General features: G+C 46.6%; 1 protein-coding gene across 2 annotated transcripts in view; it reads right to left on the minus strand.

The window, feature by feature from the left end:
* UNC5B (unc-5 netrin receptor B) overlaps window positions 1-23,469 on the minus strand; it is a 119,636-nt gene that overhangs the window by 23,959 nt on the left and 72,208 nt on the right. For both annotated transcript variants that reach the window (XM_031956556.1, XM_031956555.1), the window contains exons 2-4: window positions 7,627-7,848; window positions 1,753-1,896; window positions 771-874 (exon numbers count right to left, since the gene is read on the minus strand). In XM_031956556.1, the coding sequence (XP_031812416.1) occupies window positions 771-874; window positions 1,753-1,896; window positions 7,627-7,848 (470 nt within the window). The remainder of the gene's footprint in view (window positions 1-770; window positions 875-1,752; window positions 1,897-7,626; window positions 7,849-23,469) is intronic.

Consider the following 23,469-nt stretch of genomic DNA (forward strand, 5'->3'; position numbering starts at 1 on the left):
TCCTTCCTTCCTTCTTTCTCTCTCCCTCCTTCCATTTCTTCTTTCCCACTCTCCTTCCTTCCTTTCTCCTTTCCTCCATTCCTTCTTCTCCCTCACTCCTTCCATTCCTCCTTCCCTTCCTTCCTTCCTTCCTCCCTCCTCCCTCCCACTGCTTCTCTCCTCCCCCACTTCATTATTACAGGGAGTTCCCATGGGTGAAGATCAGCACTTTTCCCTAGCACTGGCCCGAGGCACTGACAGGATCACTGGGCCAGGCTCCCAGAGGGGGCCCGGGCTCCGAGGACTTCCCGCCTCCAAGCCAGCTTGGGCCATTCTGCCTCTCAAGGAACGACTGTCTTTCCCATTAACTCGGGAGCTGGGCCTGTCAGCAGGAAGGGCTGGCATTCGAGACGTGATCAATGAAAGTGGAGACCAGCGCTCAGAGCCATAAAACGCCACTGGACAAAGGGTCTCCCGGCACTCTGCTCCCAGTACCTGCGGCCTGACAACGTTAGAAGCTAAAGGGCAAACACGGGGGGGGGGGGCAGCCGGAGGAGGGACAGGCCTGGGGGAGAGCAGGCCTCCTGGGCAGACTGCAGGGAGGAGGGGATGCCCAAGGTTAGGGAAGGGACGGCACACGTTTAAGGCCAGAATGGAGAAACCCGAGGGACCACGCCCCTCCTCGGGCAGATGGGGATGCACTAGAGGGAGCCTCCAAGTGCCGCCTCCGGGGCCGGAGGGCAGGGCCGCGGCGTGTGGGACCAGGGCGCTGGCCCGGGCCCCTCACTCACCTCTGCGGGGGGCACCCCCTCGGGGGGCCGGCACTGCAAGAGCACCTCGTGCTCCAGGGGCACCTCCTTCCCCAGCGGCTCCTGGTCAAAGTTCTTGCGGAGGTCTGGAAGGGCGAGAACAGCAGTTAGCGCGAGCGGGGGCAGCCGCCTCCAACCGGGGAGGGGGCCCGAGCTCCCAGGCTTCTGCCTCCGGGACAAAGCTCTTTTCCAGGGGATGGTTCTGAGGCAGGGCTCCGTGTCGGCGCTGTCGCCACTAGATGGCGGCACACTCCCTGGGAAGGGATGCCCGAAGCCGGGCTTGGAGCTTGGGAATGGGGGTGACGGGACTCGGGATGGATGAGGGAGCGAGCCCCGGCCCGGAAGGACGGCCATGTGCGGGCCTCCCGCTGCCGGGCTGCTTCTGAGAAAGTGGGCTCGGGCCCCCGCCGGGGGGCAAAGGCTGCGAGACCCTGCCCCACTGACGGGTGCTCGGGTGGGGGAGCAGAGACCACCCACGGGGAGCCCCTGCCCAGGCTGCCTGGTCACGGGGCCCTGGGGGTCTTGGGGGCAGAATCGCAGACTTAAGCTAAAAGCTACTTCAGACGCCACCCGGACCAATCACGTCATCTTATGAGGGAGCTTCAGGCCAACAGAGGAGGGTCTGGAACCCGGGAAAGTGGGAACAGCAGCAGATCCAGAGATGCTCCCGTCTACTATAATTTGGTATTGGGCCTGGGACTCATCCCCCTGAGTTCAAACTGGCCTCCTCCAGCCTCTGGGCAAGTCACTGCACCCTGTTTGCCTCAGTTTCCTCATCTGTAAAATGATCTGGAGAAGGAAATCACAAATCTCTCCGGTATCTTTTCCAAGAAATTAAAAATGGAGCCACGAAGCGGTGGACACAACTGAACAATGTAGAACTCGGATTCCTAGCTAGTGTTATCTGTTTGTTTTCTTCAGCTCCCACGGGAGGGGGAAGGGTCCGGGTGCCGGAGACACCTACAAGCAATTCGGATGTAGGCCCGACGGCTCTTGGTGGTGCCGGCCGAGCTCCAGGCCACGCACTGACACCAGTAATCCTCCAGCCCGAACAGCTCCTCCACTTGCTGCCGGGACACCTCGATCTGCACCTCCCGCACCAGCAGGCCTGCAAAGGGAGGGAGAGAGGGAGAAACACGGGTCAGGCTGGGCTGTGAAGGGGGAACTGAAGTGGGAGAAGGGAAAACGGGCAAGGTCTGTGTAATCAATGTAATAAATCAACGTAATCAAAGTAATATCATGTATCAATGTAATAAATATGTATCAATGTAATAAATATGAGAAAAGAGGCCTGAACATTCTGTGGGAGGTGATTATCCAACTAAGCTTTAAAAGAAACTAGAGCAACTTCCCAGAAGTGATGGGGGTCATGTGTTCCAGCCATGGGAGAGAGCCTGAAGATGGATCCTAGATCCTGTCTTCTTGGAATCCCAGAATCTCACAATCACTGAGTTTGTTTTTGTTAAGAACCTTTGAATTATAAGGGACCACAGAGAGCCACCCTCCAGCCAGGGCTGGACTCTGCGCTGCAGTTTCCTCCCAGACAACAGTGACTCATCTTGGGCTTGAACACCTGGAGCCACAAGGAAGCGCACAAGTGGGTGATGAGCACGTCCCACTGCTGGACAGCTCCCCTGGCATTATGACCTCACCCAGGTGCACCAGCTCCGTCTCCCAGTGACATAGAACGGCTGCTGGGCCTTTGGGAGCAGGTTATAGCCAAAAGCCCACTGAGTCTGAGTCAGGGGACATGCATCCAAGCCACCTAACCTCCCCAGGCCCGTTTCTTCACTTGCAAAATCAGGAGGCTGGATTAAATCAGCAGTTTCCAAAGCATGTTCTGGGACCCAAAGATCCCCAAGGACACCTCTGAGATCCCCTCAGGGGATCTAGAGGCAAAACTCTTTTCATAATAATATTAGGGTGCTTTCCTGTATAAGAGGGAAACTACCGACAGATAAAAATACACAGTAAAATAATTTCTTTTGGGGAGGACTCTGCAATAATTTTAAGAGTGCAAAGGAATCCTGGGACTTGTAAATCTGAGAGCTCAAAGACCAGATGAACTGCAAACTATCCCCCTTTCAGCTCCCAGAAGGCGGCTTGAATACCATTCAGTCCAGTCTATGAGTCTCTGCTGCAGAGCTAGAAAGTACTTCAAAGGTTCAGCTGGTCCAACCTGCCCATTTCACAGAATGAGAAAAGTAGAAATGTCTTTCCCAAGATGATACGGGGAGAGAGCCAAGTTTCAAATCCAGGTCTCCTGACCTCAAATCCACTCCCAACTAGGGGTAAGAGCCCTAAATATATGGTGGGGGGATATATATACCTGTATATTATATATATATAACATATATATACATATGTTTTATATATGTATGTATGTTATATATATGCAAAAAGACCCTTCAATTCTCTTCTTTTCCAGACACCGAGCCTCTCTCACTGCCTCTGTGACCGGCACCCCTTCCCCCACCAACTCCTCCATAGAGAGACACAGAACATAAGCTTCTTCCCGAGGCTGAGCCGGGAGTTAGTGTGAGCAGGGATGGAGCTGAGGCAGGGCCCCCCCTCAGAGGCAGCATCCTCAGGCTCTTAAAGATTTCTTAGCTCCCTGTCTTGGCTGGAGCTGATCGGCTCTGGGGCCCCTGATCCTCCTTGGATAAATGGCCCGGCCGGCCCCCCAGGGCCCATCAGTGGCCTTTGCCCGGCCTTCAGTCTTGTGCACTTCATTCATGAGTTAATCCTTCCCAAGCTCCCAGGACTGTGGGTGGGGCTTTGTGGGGAAGATAGGAAAGGAGAGAAATTAAAGTACAGGAGACTAAAGCTCTTGAGATCTCTTTTCCACCACCTGATGTCTAGTCAAAGATGCTAATGGGCTGTAGTCAACTCGGAGAGAATGGCCGGGCTGGGGACAAAATGAGAAACCGTGGCTGATGAGGCTTGGAGAACGAAAGACTTGGGGGAGAACATGGCAGCTGTTCTCAAGCATCTCAAGAATAGTGGTGGAGAAGATAGATCAGGCGGGCTCAGCTTAGCCCCAGAGGGCAGAGTTAGGGGGCAAACTACAGGCTCATTGTCAGGAAAAGTCCCTTAACAACCAGAAGTGGCCAAAAGGGCTGCCAGGGAAGGTAGTCGTATCCAAGTGAAGGACTGGCCCTTGGCAAGTTTGTTGTATACGGGGCACTCCTGTTGGGCAGTCCCGAGGCGTGACTCCTTGGCAAGGATATTGCATAGGACTCCTGTTGGGTGGTCTCAAAACCCTCCTATTTCTGGGTTTGTCATGTGGGAATGGGAGGCTCCTGGGGACCTCATCATTATCTGGCTAATTCTTCCATGCAGTCTTCCTTGACTACTCTGAATTCCTCCAGGGTTCCCCTTCTTACCACCGATAGATTATATACAATCTGAGATTATTCTTTTTGCCAGTGTACATTTTCCCCCGAACCAGAAAGGAAGGGCTCTGATGGCAGCAAGGTAATTTCTCCTGGTGCCCCCACAGGCACAGTCTGAGATTATTTTTTTCTATTACAGCTTTTTATTTTTAAAGCTTATGCATGGATAATTTTTCAACACTGACCTTTGCAAAACCTTGTGTTCCAAATTTTCTCCCCCTTTCCCCCACTCCCTCCCCTAGATGGTAAATAATCCAATATATGTTAAACATATTAAAAATATAATTAAATCCAATATCTGTATACCTATTTATACAATTATCTTGCTGCACAAGAAAAATCAGATCAAAAAGGGAAACAATGAGAAAGAAAATAAAGTTCAAGCAAACAACAGAAAGAGTAAAAATTCTATGTTGGGATCCACATTCAGTTCCCACAATCCTCTCTCTGGGTGTAGATGGCTCTCTTCGTCACAAGATCATTGGAACTGGCCTGAATCATGAGATTATCCTTATTGGGAGTGTATGTTGGCCCCTAACCCAAAAAGCAAGCGCTCTGAGGAGAGCAAGGTATTTTCTCCTCGCGCCCCCACAGGCACAGGACATGTTGGAATTTTGGTATTTCCCATCAAAGGGATGGCCCTCCCAAGGTTGATGGGCTGCCACATTGGAAGACCCAGTGGTAAAGGTGGGATAAGAGGAGCACGATAATAATAACAAGATCAGGCCAGAAAATGGGAGAGAACATCTAATCTATCATTTCACAGATCTAGAAATTCAGGGCTAAAGACAGGAAATGTCTTGCACAAAGTCATATAATTAGTAAGTGAGCAAGTATTTGACCCCAGGTTCTCTGGCTCCTCAGTGTACCATGCCAGTGAGTGTCTTGACTAAGACCATGCAAGAAGGAAGTAGCAGAGTCTAGTTTTCCCATTTCTCAGTCTGAGATTCCCCAGGCTTGGAGGACAATAATCTAATCTGGATGGTGAGCCCATCCGCAGGGGAGGTGATTCTGGCTCCCTGATTTACTCCCAGGGATGTTAGGGTAAATTTCTGGGAGGGGGCAGTACCACTGGTATAGCTGTCAATACTCCACAAGACACGGAGGTATCTCGTGGGATGCCAAGAAGTGAGGGCTTCATCCTGCCCGGTTGGTAAGGGCTGGGTGAGCAGGGCCAGTCCCCATTATCCCCACGCTAATGAGCTCGGCTGCGCCCCAGTGTTCAGGACACGTAAGGCCTCATGCTATTGCTGTTGCAGCTAGGAGCGGAGGGGGCAGTGTTGGTATTCCTAATAATCACAGTTACCAATCCCCACCTGCCGAGTACAGAGGTTAGGACACAACTCTGTCCTAATAACCTATAAAATATGGTGTTGTCAGGAGGAAGAAAGGAAAGAGAATTATGGAAGGAGAGTGGGAAGAAGGGAGAGAGGAGAAATAGAAGGATAAAGAATAGAATAAAGGGGCACAGAAAGAAGGAAGGAGAGAGGAAGAGGGGAAGAAGGAAGAGGAGGAAGGGAAGAGGAGAAGAGAGGGAAGGGGGAGGAGAGGAAAGGACCATTCCTGAGAGGGATGCCCTCTCCAACAGCCCTGATAAGTAGTGGTGCAACTTCCAACAACAATGGAGAACTCACTATCCCCAGAAGCAGCCTATTCCGCTTTTGGACAGCTCGAAATGTCTGGACGGCTTTCCTCCTTATCTGGTGAAATCTGCCTCTCTGAAACATCTCCCCTTGTCTGTAGCTCGGTATCACGGATTTGAACCACAGAAGCTCAGGGGCCCAATGCAATCCCACATGTACCCGAGTGAGAATCCACTCTATAAGACCTTTGCTGATTTGGGCCAATGTCAGGGGCCCAAGGAGAGACTCAGCTGGGATAAATAATCTAAGGACTCGCTGGGGTGTTAGCCCTTCTCCAGATGCCCTCCATCCATGGGGGAGAGGAGGTCTAATGAGAAGCCAGCCTGTGGATTGCCACTAAGACATGGAAAAAGTTTCATTAGCAAAATAGAGATGATTTCTAGGGTCTAGAACAGAGGCAATTTATGATCTAAAAGATTAGCTATTCCAACCATCCTCATTTTCTAATCAAGTTCTGCTAGTCAGTCAATTAACAAGCATTTATTAAGTACCTACTGTATGCTGGGACTCTGCTAAGCTCTGGAAAATAAAAAAAAAGGCAAACAAGTCTCTGTCTTCGAGGAGTTTACAATATAACAGGAGAGACAACATGCAAACAACTATGTACAAATAAGCTACATCGGGGATAAAGAAGAGAGAAGTCACTAGAATTAAAGGGAACTAAGAATTACATTCAGTGAGGGGAATAATGTGCCACCATAGTTAGAGAGCCAGTGTTGGAGTTGAAATGAGTCACAGAATCATTATTTCGAAGCTGGAAGGGAGCTGAGAGATCATTTAGTCTGATGCCATTTGACAGATGAGGGGGAACGATGCCCACAAGCACAAAAACCAGGACAGATCCCGAGACTGGGACTTCTGATGTCTGGGGGAGTCTTTTTCTCTGTAATCACCTTCCACAGTGTAGCAAGGTGACTACCCAACAGAATAGATGAGAGAAGGAAGTGGCCTCTCAGGTTACCTGGGAACAGAAGGTACTGTCGAAGGGACTCTCATCTGTAAAATTCGGATGCTGATGGGGATGATAGCATTTCTGAGCATTATTGTGTGGATTAAATGGAATAACACATGTCAAAGACTTGGGAAGCCTGAAAGCACCCTAAATACAAGCTTTCAGTGTCCTCCATTCCTTCTATTATTTGGCTCATCTCCTCCTCTAGTCACATATGCCATCAATGACATTCCTCATAAAATACGGTAACAACAACAACAACAACACTCCAGATGTAGATAGGGAAAAGACAGGAGGACTGTCATCCCTCAATCAATCAGCATATACTGTCTAAGTACTTATGATGTGCCAAGTGATACAAAAACACAAATGAAAGCCTCCTTGTCCTCAAGAAGCATATATTCTTACCATCCTGTACCCCTTGGCCACCATGTCGCACTGCTGACTCAGATTCACCTAGAAATCCATGAAAATAAACACTTCTTTCTCATATGAATTTCTATTTGGTCCCCACTTCCCTCAATCTGGATTTTTGCAAATGGTATTTTAACCCATTTATATCAATGAATCTCTATTAAATTTCATTTTTTAAAAACATTGTCTGTTCAAATATCTTTTTGGAATCAGAGTCTGATTCTGTGAGCCAGCCTACTGAACATCACCTGGGACCATGGAAGGGTCTCACCCTGTAAAAAAGAAACCACTCATGTCAAAGGGGTGGGTGATGGCTCCTTCTGACTTGGGGTGATTTCTTTATATGCTCTGGATCTCCTTCAGAGTAAAGGTGGAAGAATGGGGCAGGAAGGGAATGGGACGAGGCAAGGGGGGGGCAAGTTGAGGTTCCTCACCCGTGACCTCGTCCAGGCTCTCCTTGGTGAGGTGGTCATTCTGGTTGACCCATTCACCATTGCACTTGAAGTAGATCTGGGTGGCTGGGTTGGCTCGGCACAGCAGCTCCACAGGCTTGTTCTTCACAATATAAGCATCCTGGGGCTCTTGCAGGAAGTGGGGCAAGGGCTCAGCAGGGGCCGATGGGAAGGAATCTGGTAGAACTTCACCATACTCGATTCCTGTCGACAGAAGGAGACAAACAGGACTGTGAGTTTAGCTGGACAAGTAAATCTCTTTCACCAGTATCTCCTACCCCTAATCTATTGCTCAATCCATTGCCCCCCCAATATGATCCCACAACATCACTGTGAGGAAAAAGGTAAATGAAGAAGTGACTCAGAGGTTTAATAATATTTTATATTCATTTAAAAATAAGAACTAACTCACATAAACTCAAAATGAGTTGAAATGAAAAAACAGCAGAGTTGAGATGAAAATCCAGGGGTCTCAATAAGCCCACATCCTGAAGATCCACAGTATGTCTAATGCTTCTTCCCCAAACCTCACTCCACCTTCTCATTGACTTTTCTCTAAACTCCCAGCATTAGTTCCTTTCCAGCTATAATCTGGTTTCCAATTTATAACAGGCAGGGTGCCAGAGCACCAAAGACAGCATGGGGCTAAGGAACAGGGCTCAAAGTAGGGCAGACTGAGCCCACCAGGCAAGCTGACCTTAGATGCCTCTCTTCCTTTTTGCCATCACATAGATCGAGGCAGCCAGGCTGAAGGAAACTGGAAGGATATGTTAGGGACACTGGGGGTGGGAGTATTGTATGGTCATGCTTCCCAAAGACAATTCTCCAATCCCAATCCCAAAATGCTGCCAGGGTGGCAAGTGATCCAGATGCCCCCTCTTGTCCCCAAGCCACTGAAACTGGGATACCTCCTAGAGTCTCTTCCAATGACCCTCTACCTCAGCATGTAGGTTTTTCCCAAAGGTCAGTAGGGAAACCAGACCTTGAATTTCTCTCTGGGAATTTCAGCTTTTGAATAGGGCTTTGGACCTAACCTTAGCAGCCCTGTCTTGTAGTTAAACCTGAAACCACCCGGTCAGCCCTACTCCTCTTCCACCCTCAATCAGAACCCCACTCAGCATTCTTTTTCTGGTAATTTCCCGAGCCACCACACAAGCTAGGGCATTCTCTTGCAAGAGCTCCAGAAACTGTTCCTTGGGAAAGCTGTCTAATAATGGGCTGGTCCCAGGGCCACCTATTTTACTAGACCATGTTTTGTACTTCTCAACCTCTCTTCCCTATCCTCCCACCTTTTAATCTTGTAATTGAAATCAAATCTGCACTTGTTCCACTCTCCATCCCTGTGACTTCCCAGACTAAAATATAGCCTTTCCCAAGTGACCAATCCCCTATCTGTGTCTCTCTATTAGAATATAAGCTCCTTGACAGCAGGAACTGCTTTTGTGCTTAGCACAGACTTGCCTTTTACCTATTAATATGAGTAATAAAAGGTTATTCATTCATTCATCCATCCATCACAGACAGAACCAACATTAGTTACAGTGATCCCAGGTTCAGAGAAATGAAAGGGCTTCTCACTAATCCCAGTGTCCTCAGCATCACCAACTGGGAGACATTTTGTGGATAATACAATGGAGGTAGAGTCAAGAGAGAAGAATGAGATGATCTCAGAAATTCCTTTTTCAATCCATATGGAATATATGTAGTTTTTCAGGTTGCTCCTCCAGAGCATGGGATCCCAGCTCTATAACCAAAAGGGCTTGATACTAGTTCTCTATTATTAATCGAATGCTATTTCCATGACGGCTTACTAGACTATCATAATTATAGACCATCAGAACTAGAAGGAGACTTAGAGGTCATCTAAACCCATCTCAATTTCATCTCCATCTTATAGACTGAATTTCCAAAAAGTAAAACAAGTTGGGGATGGCTCTTTCTGGACACCCGATTTCTTTCCCAAAGAAAGTCCTATGACAGGGACTTCCAGTCTCCCCTGGAATCACTAGTCCCATGAGGAGAGAAGCAGAGAAGGAAACAGGAAAGGAAGAGGTCCAGAATGGGAGAAAGACCTTGATTGAACAAGCGAGCTCTGGAGCAAAAAGGGAGGGGAAAAATAGCTAGGCTAGGTCACTCGTTTAAAATCCATTTAGGAAAATTGACTTTCCATTTCCGCTCTAAGTCGGCAGGGAGAAGAGGCAGCAGGAGGTTTGTCATAATCCATTAGCTGTTCTTTTGGAAACAATGAATTAAACAGGGGGTCAGTTCTCTCTCTCCTCCCTGAACAGAGTCTAGCCCTCTCCTCCCTCTAATTTGCTCACCACCCTTGCAATTATTTTGTGAATTGTAGTCATGGGACATACTTGGTCTTCTCAGGCGATGGGTAGACAGGATGCCAGTTGTGCCCTAGGCTGCTGGTCCAGCCATCACTCCCTTGGAAGGTAGACTAGATGACTCTTAGAAGTTTCCTTTTAATCCTTTGAGGCTAAGAGGCAGAGGTCTCAGGATCGAACATGCTAGGAGGGGTTATACAAAAGTGGGAAGGCTAAATTTTAGGCCACCTTGGGATGCCTCGAATCAGGATGGATAGCAATGGCTTGGGTAGAATTTCCAAGAGACAATTCGTAGTTCTTATCTGTCAGGAGGGTGGACATGAAATTGGACCACAATCTATCTTGATGGCCCCATGATTCTCCTGGAAACTAGTAGACAGTCTTTCCTATCTCTGTCCTTATTTCCATCATCTGTAAGTGAAAGATACCCATTTCTCATGACATCCCTGGGAGGAAGTGCAATCAAACCACCTTCTTTTACAATGAGTCCTGGTCAGGGAAATGGGCATTTTGTCTGCACTTAACTGCCTTCACTTTCTCCCCTCTCACTTCTGATTCTTTTGTAATATCTTCCAATCTCATCACTCAGCTGGACAGCTCTCTTCAAAGTTACCGGAGACTCCTTAGTTCTCAATAGCCATCCTTTTTTGAACCCTCTGCTGCACCGAACCCCAGCGGCCACCCTCTTCCTCCTGCATCCTCCAGGGATCTTTGGAATACTCCGTCACATTACCCCCAGCTTATTCCAAGCCTTCAATACCACAGCATGTTTCTTCTGACCTCCCTACTCTGAGCCATGCTTCCCCCACACAGCTGCCATGGTAACTTTCCTTAAGTATGTAGAACCTTTTTCAATAAACTCCACGGGCTCCCGTTGCCCTTATGACAGAAGTTCTTAACCCTTTTGTGTCACAGATAGCTTTCACAGTCCGTTAAGCCTGTAGACCCCCTCCCGTCCCCGGGGCTAGAACGTCCTCCTTTTCAGATCACCTCACTCCTTTTGAAGGCTCAGAAAAGAATCCGGCCTGAAGCAGGTTAAAATGTAATTGAGAATTATTTGACAAAATAAATAAATAAAAATGCAATATAACATTGATAATGTAAATGTGTGGTTTTCTGAGTCAATGGGGGCCCACAGAAATCATTTCTATTCTGATGGTCTTTCCTAATCCCCCCAGCTGCGGGTGCCCCCTTCCCAGAAGACTGCATTGATTTTTATTCTCTCTATACTTAGGTATGTCCATGTCATCTCCCCTAACAGGGATTCTCATTTATCTCTGGATGCCCAGGGCCCGGCACAGTGCCTGGCACATAGTAGGCACTTACTAAATGATTACTGACAACCCCCTTTCTTAAGGACAGGAACTCCCATTCATATTGTTATTCCTAGCATCTAGCCCAGTACTTAATCCACAGTAGGTGCTTAATAAATGTCTGCTGATTGACTGGTTGGTTGACTCTAATCTATATATCACCCACAGATCACCAAGGCCACATGATCCAAAGTATAATCAGATGCCCTTGACACAAGCCCATGCTGGAGAAGAGAAGTCATCCTCTTCCTTGGATGGATTTAGAAGACACTTTCAGGACCTGGACAAATGCCATTAGGAAGCTCAATGCACCTTCTATTCCCCAATGCCAGAAGCAAACATTGTCATGCACACAGTAGGTGCTTAATATTTGCTTGTTGATTTTCAACCCCTTCCTTGAGGTTAAATACTATCTGAACAAAAGTTTTAATGAAGACAATCTGAGACAAATTTGCTTTATTTAAGAATAACTGCTTCGGAGGTTGAAAAACACACCAATGAAAGTTTTACACATGCTACAAAAGGCCATTGGGAGAGCAGACATCCTGGAATGGAAAATTTTACCACTGAGTCAAGGTCAGAAGAAGTGTAGATTTAGGGCAGAATAAGAGAGGAGGGACATTCCTGGTCTGTGAATGCTTCTTTCCACTAGAACAAGTTCTCCAAGGAAGGGAATATTTATGGGAGGCAGCCTGGTTACAATGGAGGCCGGGGCTGGTGTCCTAGCTTTGTCATTAAACAGACGGGTGACCCTTGACAAGTTACTCCCCCTCATTTACTAAATTAAAGGGAGGACCAGATGCTCCCAGAGTCCCTCGTAGCACTTACAATCTATTAATCTGTTCAGAGAGGGCAAGGTTGCACTTCTGCCATGTTGGTTCCTACCCCCTTCTCTCAGAAGGCCCACAAAAGGCTGAAAGTTGGTCTCTACATCTCTGCTCCCCCTCTCTCCATTCCCAGCTCCCCCCATATCCCCAGGCTCTCGCCCCCAGGAATATTTTAGGTTGGTCATTCATATCGTTACCCAAGGTCAGGGGAACAGAAATTTTGGAATTGGAAAGGAGCTCAGAGGTCAACCAGTCTAACCTCGGAGGGTTCAGTGATATTCGGTGTCACACAGGTAGCAAGAGGCAGGGTCAGAATCTGAACTCTGGGCCTCCGGCTCCAGTCAGCACACTTTCCACCCGAAAGGCCAGAAGCCAGATGGCCTTTTCCATATCTGGAGAAAGGAGGGCCCAGAGACTTTACTCTTAGGCTAAAGTGTGGTTAAGCCAGGTTTTGATATTGGAGAACAGCCTCCCAGAACAATTCTGGGGTCTCCAAAGAGTGGAAGATCATTGAACTAAGGAGCCCTTGGGCTGGGACAGTAGACAAAGTCCAAAGGAAACGTGGAAGACCAAATGGGCATCTTGGACCACCTCCTCCATCCTTCGTCAGTTGAGATCTAGACCCAAACCCCCCCCCCCACCAACCCCAAACTTTCTTGCCTCCTCCTCCTCTCTTCTCCAGTTGTCCCCATACTTTGTGGGATGTGCCCACCGAGATGACTGTTCTACATCCCTAAAAAGGGGCTCACTTATAAAGCTGGCCCAAGTCTGAAGCACGTGCACATTAGAAATCCATTAGCCCAAGCAAGAGACTGTGTCTGTTCCTCCTCCTGCCCCCACCAGTCACCCTCCCTCCCTCCTCCCCAAGTAATCTCTCTCAGATATGGCTGAAGAGAATCTTAAAGATTACAAGTACTTAAAAATAGATTACCCCTGGCCTCCAAGCTAAGGCAGGCCCAAAGCTAGTGATTTCCTCTTCGCTATTGTTTCACTGTTTTGATTTTATTATTCATCTCCATTTCTCAATAACTGTATTTACCCTGTCCTAGATCTGACTCTACACTCACTCCCACCTACTTGAGTCCCTTGAAGACTGATGGTAGAAGATGCCCTATGGAGGAAGGACCTTAGAAGCCCTGGACTGAACCCAAATCCTGCCTCTGCCATTGCCTTGTGATTCTAACAATTCCCCTCTCGAACCTCAGTTTCCTTATCTGTAAAATATAAACTAAATGGCCTTGAAGGTCGATTCCAGTTTTTAAATTGAAGGCTTTAAGGACCAGATAAGAGGGTTATACAAAATGAATTCTAAGTTCTAAGCTTGGACATTTCTACAAATATCAAATTCTCCATTCAGAAGAGGGAGGGGTATCCATTACACAGCTAAATCAATTCAGACTTTATACTTAGAGAGATTCATGCTGTCCTAGACATGGAGCCTCCATTCACTGCTCAGTCTGGGAGGCAGCTTGGGGCAGTATCAAAAACACTGGCTCTAGGATCTAGGATTTGGGTTCAAATTCTACCCTTTATAACTTATTATCCTGTGATCTTGGATCACAGTCATTCAACAGAGAATACATTCAGCACATTCACAAAAAAGTTATTTAACTTTCCTAAATGGCTTCAACCACCTCATCAAAAATGAGGGGATTGGACTAAATGACCTCTGAGATATTTTCTTGTTCTCAATCTATAGCAATTCATGACTTATTTTCTTCAATTCTTGTCCATGTTATTACATAGACCTTTTAAGGAGGACCTGTCCAATACCTGCTTCTTTTAATATTTAGTGAGTGATGTTACTGTTGCTACTATTACTTTTATTACTACTACCATTACTACTACTACAACATTATCACTACTACTACTATTACTACAGCATTATCCCTACTACTACTACTATTACTATTACTACTACTACTATTACTACAAAATTATCACTACTATTACTATTACTACTATTACTACTACTACTATTATTACAACATTATCACTACTACTATTACTATTACTACAATATTATCGCTACTATTACTACTACTACTATTATTACAACATTATCACTACTACTATTACTATTACTACAATATTATCACTACTATTACTACTACTACTACTATTACTACAACATTATCACTACTACTATCACAACTACTACTACTACTATTATTACAACATTATCACTACTACTACTGCTGCTGCTGCTGCTACTGCTACTACTACTACTACTGGTTAATATTTCTATAATGTCTACTATCTATAGTACTAGCTGCTTTATAATTATTCTCTCATCTGATACTCATAACAACCCCAGGAAGTAGGTGCTATTATTATCCTCATTTTACAGAACAGGAAAGTGAGGTAAACAGAAGTGTAAGTGACCTGATCAGCGTCATACAACTGAACAGTATCTGATTCACATTCAAACTCAGGTCTCCCCGACTTTAAGGCTGGCGCTCTATCCAGTACATCACCTAGTTTTCCATTATCTTTTGATACAAAATGGAACCACTTCCTTTTCTAAATATATATGGCCACGATGATATCTTCCATGCTATTTCTTGCCTACATGTTATCATTGGAAAAAATCAATAGCCTGCAAATATATCCACCATGCATTTTTCCAATTCCCACTGGGTCACCTGCAATTAGTTGTTGTTTTTCCCAAGAACATGATATTCCATGATTTGCAGCCACCTAGAGTCAGTAGTTCATTGGTTTTTAAATGATGGAATTTTGTGTGAGAGGGCAGATCACATCGCTGAAAACACTGAAATTTCCCAAACTTAATTTAGCTTCCCATCTTCCTCTTATTCATTTCTGTCCGCTCCATTATATCCAACGTATGGTTTCTGATAGAATAACTGCATCTCAGAATCTGAACAATACGCATTTTTCATCCACTTAGTTTTTCCTGTGTAGACTGCAATTTCAATGTCTTTAAGAGGAAAGAAAACTTCCAACAGAATTAACACAATGCTACTCATAAAGAAGAGAATCTCACTATTTAATAATAAGAATGATATCCATTGTCTATAAAGCCCTTTAAAGTTCACAAAGCCTTTTACAGATAATCTGCAATTTGATTCCCACCATGATCTTATTAGGTAGATGCTATAATAATAACCATCTTGCAGATGAGAAAAACAAAGAGCTGGGGATTTCTTGAAGCAGAGGGAAATGGGAAGTGCAATCAAGGCACAGGGAGATGTCTCTGCAAAAGGCACTGATTTCGGACAATAACTAGGAGCCTAGATGGTGTGAAGGAGGATAGCAAGAAAAAAATCCAGAAATATGTGTAGGGCCAGAAAGGTCAGTCTGAGTCATCTGCATTCCATCCTGGAGGTGATAGGGAGCCACTGAAAACTGTTGAGCAGGACAAGTGATGGGACCAGAACTTTGCTTTGGGATTTAATTGGCCAGGGATGTGGAGACCGGATTGCAGAGGGGAGAGAAGCTGGGGAATCGCTTCCATAGCACACTCCCCATTCCACGCCTCCCTTAATGTCTATACTCAGAGGCTTGGAACACAGTATTCTCTGTGGATTTTATCTGTCATGGACTCTTTTATGATCTTAACATAGTCATGGTAAACACCTTGTGGGAGAGAAATTTTTAAGACTGCCCTTGGTTCTGGGGAATCAAACCTTTCTTATAATCAACAAATAACAGACACAGCGGGAACCTGTATTCTCTACACCTCTCAGTCAATTGTGTGCCTTGGAAGAATAACTGCTGAACATGCACGTTCTCTCCTTTGGGCCATGTTAGGGCAAATGGGAAAGGAGAGGGAGAAAGGAGGAGAGGGGGAGACGGAGACAGACAAAGAGAGAGCTTGTGCATCCCAAGCTCCTGACCTTGAGCCAGCCCCGCTGGACAGCCAAGACAAGTGTGTGACCGGCCCCAGCAAAACCAGCTCAAAGAGGCATTTAAAGGATTCTTCGAGGAATACTGGAGGCCCAAATGAGGGGGACATCCTGCTCCCCAGTCTGATTGTTCACAAACCAAACAGGAATATCTTCCCAAGATTCCCCAAGTCGTTTTTGAAAAAGCTTCCTTCATTCAATTCGCCAAAGCACTTATTAGACACCTACTAGAGGCAAGGTGTTATGGCAGGTGCTAGAAATGAGAACTTAAACAACAACCAAAAACTCAGTCTCGGATCTCAAATTGCTGCTTCCTAAAATTGAGAGTGTGAGAATATATTGGGCTGCCTGGGGTGGTGGTAGATGGCCTCTCACTGGAGGCCCTCAAGCAAAGTTTGAGATGTCAAAAACAAGGATTTTAGGTCAGATTCGGGCTTTCAACAATGACATATTATGACCTGCGGCCACCATCTTCCCCTGTTTCCCCAGGATACCCCAAAAAGGAAGACATAATAACAGCTATAGAGAACTTTATAGACAGGATCTCATTTGGGAGGTAGGTGCTATTATTATTCCCATTTTACAGATTGGGAAACCGAGGCAAGCAGATTAAGTGATTTATTTGTCCAAAGTCACAGTGCTCTACCCTTAGCCTGCAGAACTCTATTGAGGGGCAACCCTCTACATCCCTGGCCAGCCTGGGACCCCTTTTTAGTCAACTAACAGCTTAAAAGATTTGTCACTTCACAATTTCTACCCATTGCTGCTATTTGAAACAAGCAGAATGAATCTAATTCCTCTTCCACAAAACTGCCTTTTAGATATTAGAAGGAGGGGCAGCTAGTTGGTGCAGTGGATAGAACATTGACCCTGGAGTCCCAAGAACCTGAATTCTAATCCAGGCTCAGACACTTAACACTGCCTAGCTGTGTGACCCTGAGCAAGTCACTTAACCCCAATTGCCTCAAAAAATATTAGAAAGGAATATCATGTTCCCTATCCCCCCTCCGCCCCTTCTCTCCTCCATTCCCAGTGCCTTTAACTACATCTCATCCAGCATGACCCTGAGGTATGACCCAGATAATTTATTTTGATAGCACGTTAGTGTTTACAAATCATTTCCCTCAGAACAATACTGTGAGGTAAAACGTCTATAAATATTATTCCCATTTTAGAGATGAGGAAATTGAGGTTCTGCGAGGTCACGATTTCCTTATAGTCACTGTGTGACCTTCCCAGCTCCTTCTATGAGTATGTTTGGAGCACATCTCCCTCCTTTAATGGACTGTTTCCTAGAACAAAAAGGCAAGCATGTTCCTTGCATTTCATCATGTTCATGTTGCCCTTTCTTAACTTAAAAAGCCTGATACTTTTCCATTTTTCCTCTCTACAAACCAGCAAAGCTGACCACACGCTGATGAGACTCTGTCTGAACCATGGCTGGTTTTTGTCCATGGGTCAGTGGCCATCAATAGAAAGGAAGTTCCCTCCCTTTACACAATAGATGTGTTCTTGAAAAGTTATGGGTAAATAGAAGTTTTGTAAATCAAATCCTATTTGAAATGCAGCTGGGGAGCCAAGGGCAAAAGGAACCCTACGGGGAATTCTTGGGTCATTTGAAAAAAAATCTTTCTGCCAAGTGAGCAGCCAGACTCGATTTATCCATGGTAGAGAAGTAGCCATTTGGTACAATGGAGAGAGACCCAGTGAGTGAGGCTGACCTGAGGTTGTCCTGGTCCCCTGGGCCTGGAGGTAGGAAAACCACAGTTCCAATCCGGCCTTGGACACTTGTTAGCCGTGTGAACCTGGGCAAGCCACGTAAGTGTCTGCCTGCCTCAGTTTCCTCATTTAATCTTGATGATAACAGTACTGACAATGAGGATAATAATAGTACTTCCATCACAGGATGAGGAGCAAATGAGATACATGTGTGAAGTCCCTCAGAAATTATAAAGAACTACCTTAGTATTTGGTCTTATCATGAATCAAAATTTTGTATGCACTGAGTTACTTAAAGTGAGACCCACGAAGCACTGCCATGAGCCTTGGGGAGAACTTGAGACACACTGGGCTCTCGTTCCTGCTCTACCAGGTCATCTCTCTCATCAGTGCTATCATCAGCACTGAGCACGGACAGGTCTTGGAGAGGAAGGAAGGAGAGCGGCTCGCCGGTAGGCCCTGTGCCGTGTCTGCTCCAGGGCAGAAGGCTGCACCCTCCACCACAGCCCTGGGCCGGATGGTCAGTGAGATACTGGACTGACCTTTTCTCGGGAGCTAACTCAGCGTCCTCTCCTGGCTTTGATCCTTCCCAGCTGGGAGACTCCGGACTAGCCCTTGTGGAACTGAATCAAAGAATCTGGACCCGACCCTTCCAAGTCTCCCAGGACAGGAAACAAAATTTAGGAGAAAAGAAAGGGAGCCTTGTGAGTTTGTTCTCTAGCCAAAAAATGGCTCTCTCTGTCTCTGTCTCTGTCTCTCTTTGTCTCTGTCGGTCTCCTTCTCTCTCTCTCTCTGTCTCTGTGTCTCTCTCTCTCTCTCTCTGACTTATTTATGATATCTAGGACCCCAGAAATAGGCCTTTGAAAGCAGCTGTCTCTGGATAAATAATAGGATTTTTGCTATAAATATTATATATACTATATACCTATACTATAAATATAGTATAAAATATATATGTATACTATACACAAGTGTGGAATTTACTTACAGACTTGTTTGCACCAAAGGGGCTTAAAATACTATTCAAGAAAATTTTAAGTCATCATAATCATCAGTATTATTATTATTACTATTATTATTGTATTCTAGGGCAGGAGATTCCTAATGAGTTATTAACTGAAGTTAGGGCTATTTTCTCAACTTTTGAAGATCATGTCAGGCAGACCACTCCATTCTATGCCAAAATAAGCCCCTTAATGTTTTTGTGAAATAAAACTATCATTTACATTTATATACCATTTGAAGGTTTTATAAGTCTATTACCTATATTATCTCATTTGATCCTCACAACTCTGGGAGGTGGGTGCTATTATTGCCCCATTTGACAGCTGGGAAAATGAAGGCTTAGAAAGAGTGAGTAATTTGCCCAAGATCACATAGTCTGCATGCATTTCAAGTTAGATTAGAACCCCGAGTCCTAAACCTCATGGGCCACGGGGCGAGTATTCCTTATGCTCTTAGACTCGCTGGAGATCAAAGCAGGATTAGAGGGGCACCTGTACCTGTTCATTCATCTGAAAATGCCATTAGTCCAGAAGATATAGTACAAAAGAACATTTAATGGAAATATGCTTAGAAGAATTGCTGTCTAGGGAAGGGAGGAGAGGAGGAAGGAGAGAGAAAAATATGGAACACAAGGTTCTGCAAGAGTGAATGGCGAAAACTACCTTTGAATGTATTTTGAAAAATAAAAAGTTATTATTTAAAAAAAAAAAAAAAAAGAACAGAATCAGAGGCCCTGGATTCAAATCTCATTTCTATCCCTTGCTTCATTATCTAGGCAAGGACCTCTCTTTTCCATCTGTGGAATTAAGGGATTTAAAGTCTCATTTCCAAGCTATATGAGGAGCTGATTCAAATTTATAATAATAAGAGCAATTTGCCAGCTGACAAATAAATGGTCGAGATATGAACAGACAGTTCTCAAGAGAAGAAATCCAGCTATCTGCAGTTATATTAAAAATTCTCCAAATAATTAATAATTTGAGAAATGCAAATTAAAGCAACCATACTGTTCCACCTCATGCTTATCACATTGGCAAAGTTGACAAAAAAGAGACAAATGATCAGTGCTTGGAGGGGCTGCAAGAAGAATATCAGTGCCCTGTGATGGAGCCACTCGGGAAAGCAATTTGGAACTACGGCCCACAAGTGACCAAACTTTGCATGTCTTTTGCGTAGTGATCCCATGACTAGACCTAGGCCTCTGAGAGTTCAAGGAAGAGGCAAATGATCCCATATGTACGAACTGATGCAGAGTGACTTAAACAGAACCAGGAGAATAATTTAAACTAGAGTAACGCCATAAAAACGACCCCCTTTCAAAGACGTGAGAATTCAGATCAGTGCAATGATTAGCCACGATGCTGATGGGCCAGTGATGAGGAAGCTACCCACCCACTGCCAGAGAAGCGACGGACTCAGAACGCACATTTTTGGACACAGCCAATGTCAGAATTTGTTTTGTTTCATTATTTGCTTATTTGTCACAAGGGTTTTGTTCTTCCCCCATCGCCGCCCCAGTTGGCTGGAGGTAGAAGAAGAAGAACTGAAGGGAAATGAAATTTAATTTTAATTTAAAGACACTCAAATGAAAAAATAAAATTGAGAAGACTGAATTAGATAATCTATGGTTTTCCTTCCAATTCTAAATTATGAAATTAAGAGTACTGTTATGCAAGGGGGAGATAGATGGCTCTGACTCCCAGGAAGGGAGAGGTAAGGAGTACATTACTGGGCCGTATAGTGTAATGGGAGCCTCCTCTGGAGCTCTTATTTCTAGAGCAGCATGGATTTTCCATAACTGCGCACTAGATAGCCCATTCCCAGATACATGAGCCACAGTCATGCCATCAAACCCCAGGACTCTGTGGGAACAGGCGGTGGGGTTCTAGGCTGATGAACCTGGCTTTGGACCCTTCCCAAGAAGCCAGGGAAAAGAGCATATGGTTCCTAAATTCAGAGTCCAAGATTCTACAGGTTTAGAACAGGAAGGGACCTTAATCAATGAAACAACAAGCAATTATTAAGCAGCTACTGAATGCCAGGAATAGGATCAGGTGCTGGGAATGCATTCCCAGGTAACTTAGATTTTACCATGGCTCACCAAAAAAAAGCACAGGCCCTGGAATTGGAGGACCTGCGCCTGCCATTTACTTTGTGATTCTGGGAAATCCAGTCCAATAAAATCCAGTAAACATAGTAAGCACCTACTATGCGCCAGGCACTGCACTAAGGGCATTTAGAAACAGGAAAGGCGTCGTTCCCTCCTCTGCACCATTGGGGGATCCCAGAGACGACCTCCAGACATCTTTCCAGTTTGAAATCTGGGATCCTTTTGTGGAGCTGGACATCCTATCTGTACAGACAGGGCAGGGCAGGGAAGTGACCCACTCAGGCACAGAGTGGTGGCCCAGGAAGGGCCTTGTGGGGTTGGGCTCCCCAGTCCCTTTCAGTCCCAAATCTGTGAGTCTGTGACAGCCAAAGAGGGAGGGGTAGCCGAAAACCCCAGAAACGGTGTCCACAGCTGGACGCGGTTGTGCGACTGTCTCTGAGGCAGGTCACTCGAGTTGGAGCCAGCGGGGAGCGGGGGGCTGCCGGCGGGGAGAAAGGGAGGCAGGCAGACGGGAGGTGGGGAGAGAGAAACACGCCACGCTGGGCGCATTCATCACAGGCAATCACAACAGCCTTTCACACACCGGCTCTGCCCCCTGAACACTAGCTAATTCCAGCCAGACTTGACCACCCACTGCATGGAAAATCTCTTCCATTCTCTCTGCTTAGCTAATGCTCGCAGTGGGACATGGGGCGGGGAGAGGGGAGCAAAACCCATTTGTTATGATGTTTAAAAAATACACAAACCCTACACTGAAAGACCCCCCGCCCCAGACAAAAAAGCCTTTTTTTCCATCTGGCCCCAGCTCCCAGCGTCTGGAGGGGACAGAAGGGCCCTGGCCTGGCTCCCCTCAGAGACCGTCACAATGGCCGTTCCTAATGACAAATGGGGAACTGGTGGGGGCCTGGGGACATGAAGCTATTCAGGGCCCCCTCTGGAAGCCATTTTCCCATACCCCTCTCCCCCAGTCATGATGGTGGGGGGACACGAAGTGCCCACCAGCCAGCCTCCCCATTATACGGGTCCTGGTGACCAGGGATGCGGGCCATCATCTGCCTTACTCTTCCAGCTGACAGGCCCTGAGGGAGTGGGGAGGGGGCCAATGGAAGACAAAAGCAGTACCTCCCTCCCTCCCTTAAGGGGCCACGCTCCAGGGGCCCAAGACTTTACTTTGTCCCCTTTGCTGAATTTTGTGTGCACTTGTGTCCGGCCCTTTGTGACCCATCACCACAGCCAGTACTGTACATGGGCTTTTCTTGGCAAGGCTACACCTCTAGTGGATGAAGGTGAACGGGAGTTAAGTGACCTGCCCAGAGCCCTCCAGTACTAAATGTCAGATTTCACTCAGGTTTTCCTGACTCCGGGAAGTCCAGTGAGTGCTCTAACCACTGAGCACCTGGTTGCCTTTTACAGGAGAGTTAGTGGGAGCCCAAGCTGACCATGAACGGCCTTGCCCACAATTCCGTTCCCAGCTGGGGACTGTGGGCAAGGGAAGTCAAAATAGCCAGCATCGATTTGGGCCCTTGAGGGGAAAACAATCTCACAAGACCCGGGATCAGACAGTTAAGACATTTTTGGAGGGAGGATCTGAATCCAGGTTTCCTAATCTGAGGTCTGGAACTCCTTCCATCATATCTTGTGGAGTCGGAGCAGACAGACAAGATTGACCTCTGGACCACAAAGAGAGGAGAAGGCAGACCTGGGGGGAGAGGGGCATGAGAGCCAGGTCAGGGGGTCCAGACCATCCATCACTGTCATGGAGCCCTCCACTCCCCCAGCCACAAATCCTAGACACTGCAGCCACTACCCTCCCCCCCCAAACTGGGAAGTCAGAAAGTACTCGGCGATCCCCAAGCATCTCCTCTCCCCAAGAAAGCCACAAAAGAACACTCATGGAGGAAGATGGAAGTCATAGAAACCTCGGGTTCTAACTATCCCCCGGCACCATGTAGACCAGGGATTCTTAATGGTCCATGGGCCCTAATCTGGACTCCATAAGGACCCCCCAAACAGGGGATTTACCCAAAATTTTATGACTAAATAGTGATATTTAGGAAGGTCCAAGAATCTCCTGGTAATAGACTTGAGTTCTTACCACTGACCCCATTCCTGCCTCACCGACCTTCCCCAGGGGCCACCAACCAGACTAAAGGGTGCATCAGGTTCTCCCTGCCCCTTCTCCTGGGGCCCCGGAGGGCAGAGCCGAGTGAGCAGACTCATGGGTCCGACGAGGGAACGCTGGCGGCGTGGGGAGACACAAGAGCTGCGGCAGGACTCCAGGTGGTACGCCACGGCCAACCATGCGCGGAGCCATCCTTGGCACCCAGGCAGCAGAGGGACGTCCCTGGGACTGGCCCGAGCCAGAGAGCTTGACATTGGGGAAAGCCATCTCTGATCCGGCGCACAGGGAAGGGCAGAGCAATACACGTGTGTGGACGCCATCTTGGAGGACGCTTAAAGGTCACCAGGAAAACCTGGGGGTAAAGGCAAGCTGCAGAGCCAGAGGTCCCCCATCCTTGCCTGTGCAAATCACTGAAAGGTTTGTTGTTGTAGAAGGTATCGCACAAGCAGTAGAGACAAGGCATTTTAAACTGAGATGATATCTTACTGAGCTTATAAATTTGTCCTTCAGAATCTTGTCATTGGATT

The sequence above is a fragment of the Sarcophilus harrisii genome, chromosome 2 (assembly GCF_902635505.1).
Source record: "Sarcophilus harrisii chromosome 2, mSarHar1.11, whole genome shotgun sequence".
In the NCBI taxonomy this organism is placed as follows: Eukaryota; Metazoa; Chordata; class Mammalia; order Dasyuromorphia; family Dasyuridae; genus Sarcophilus; species Sarcophilus harrisii.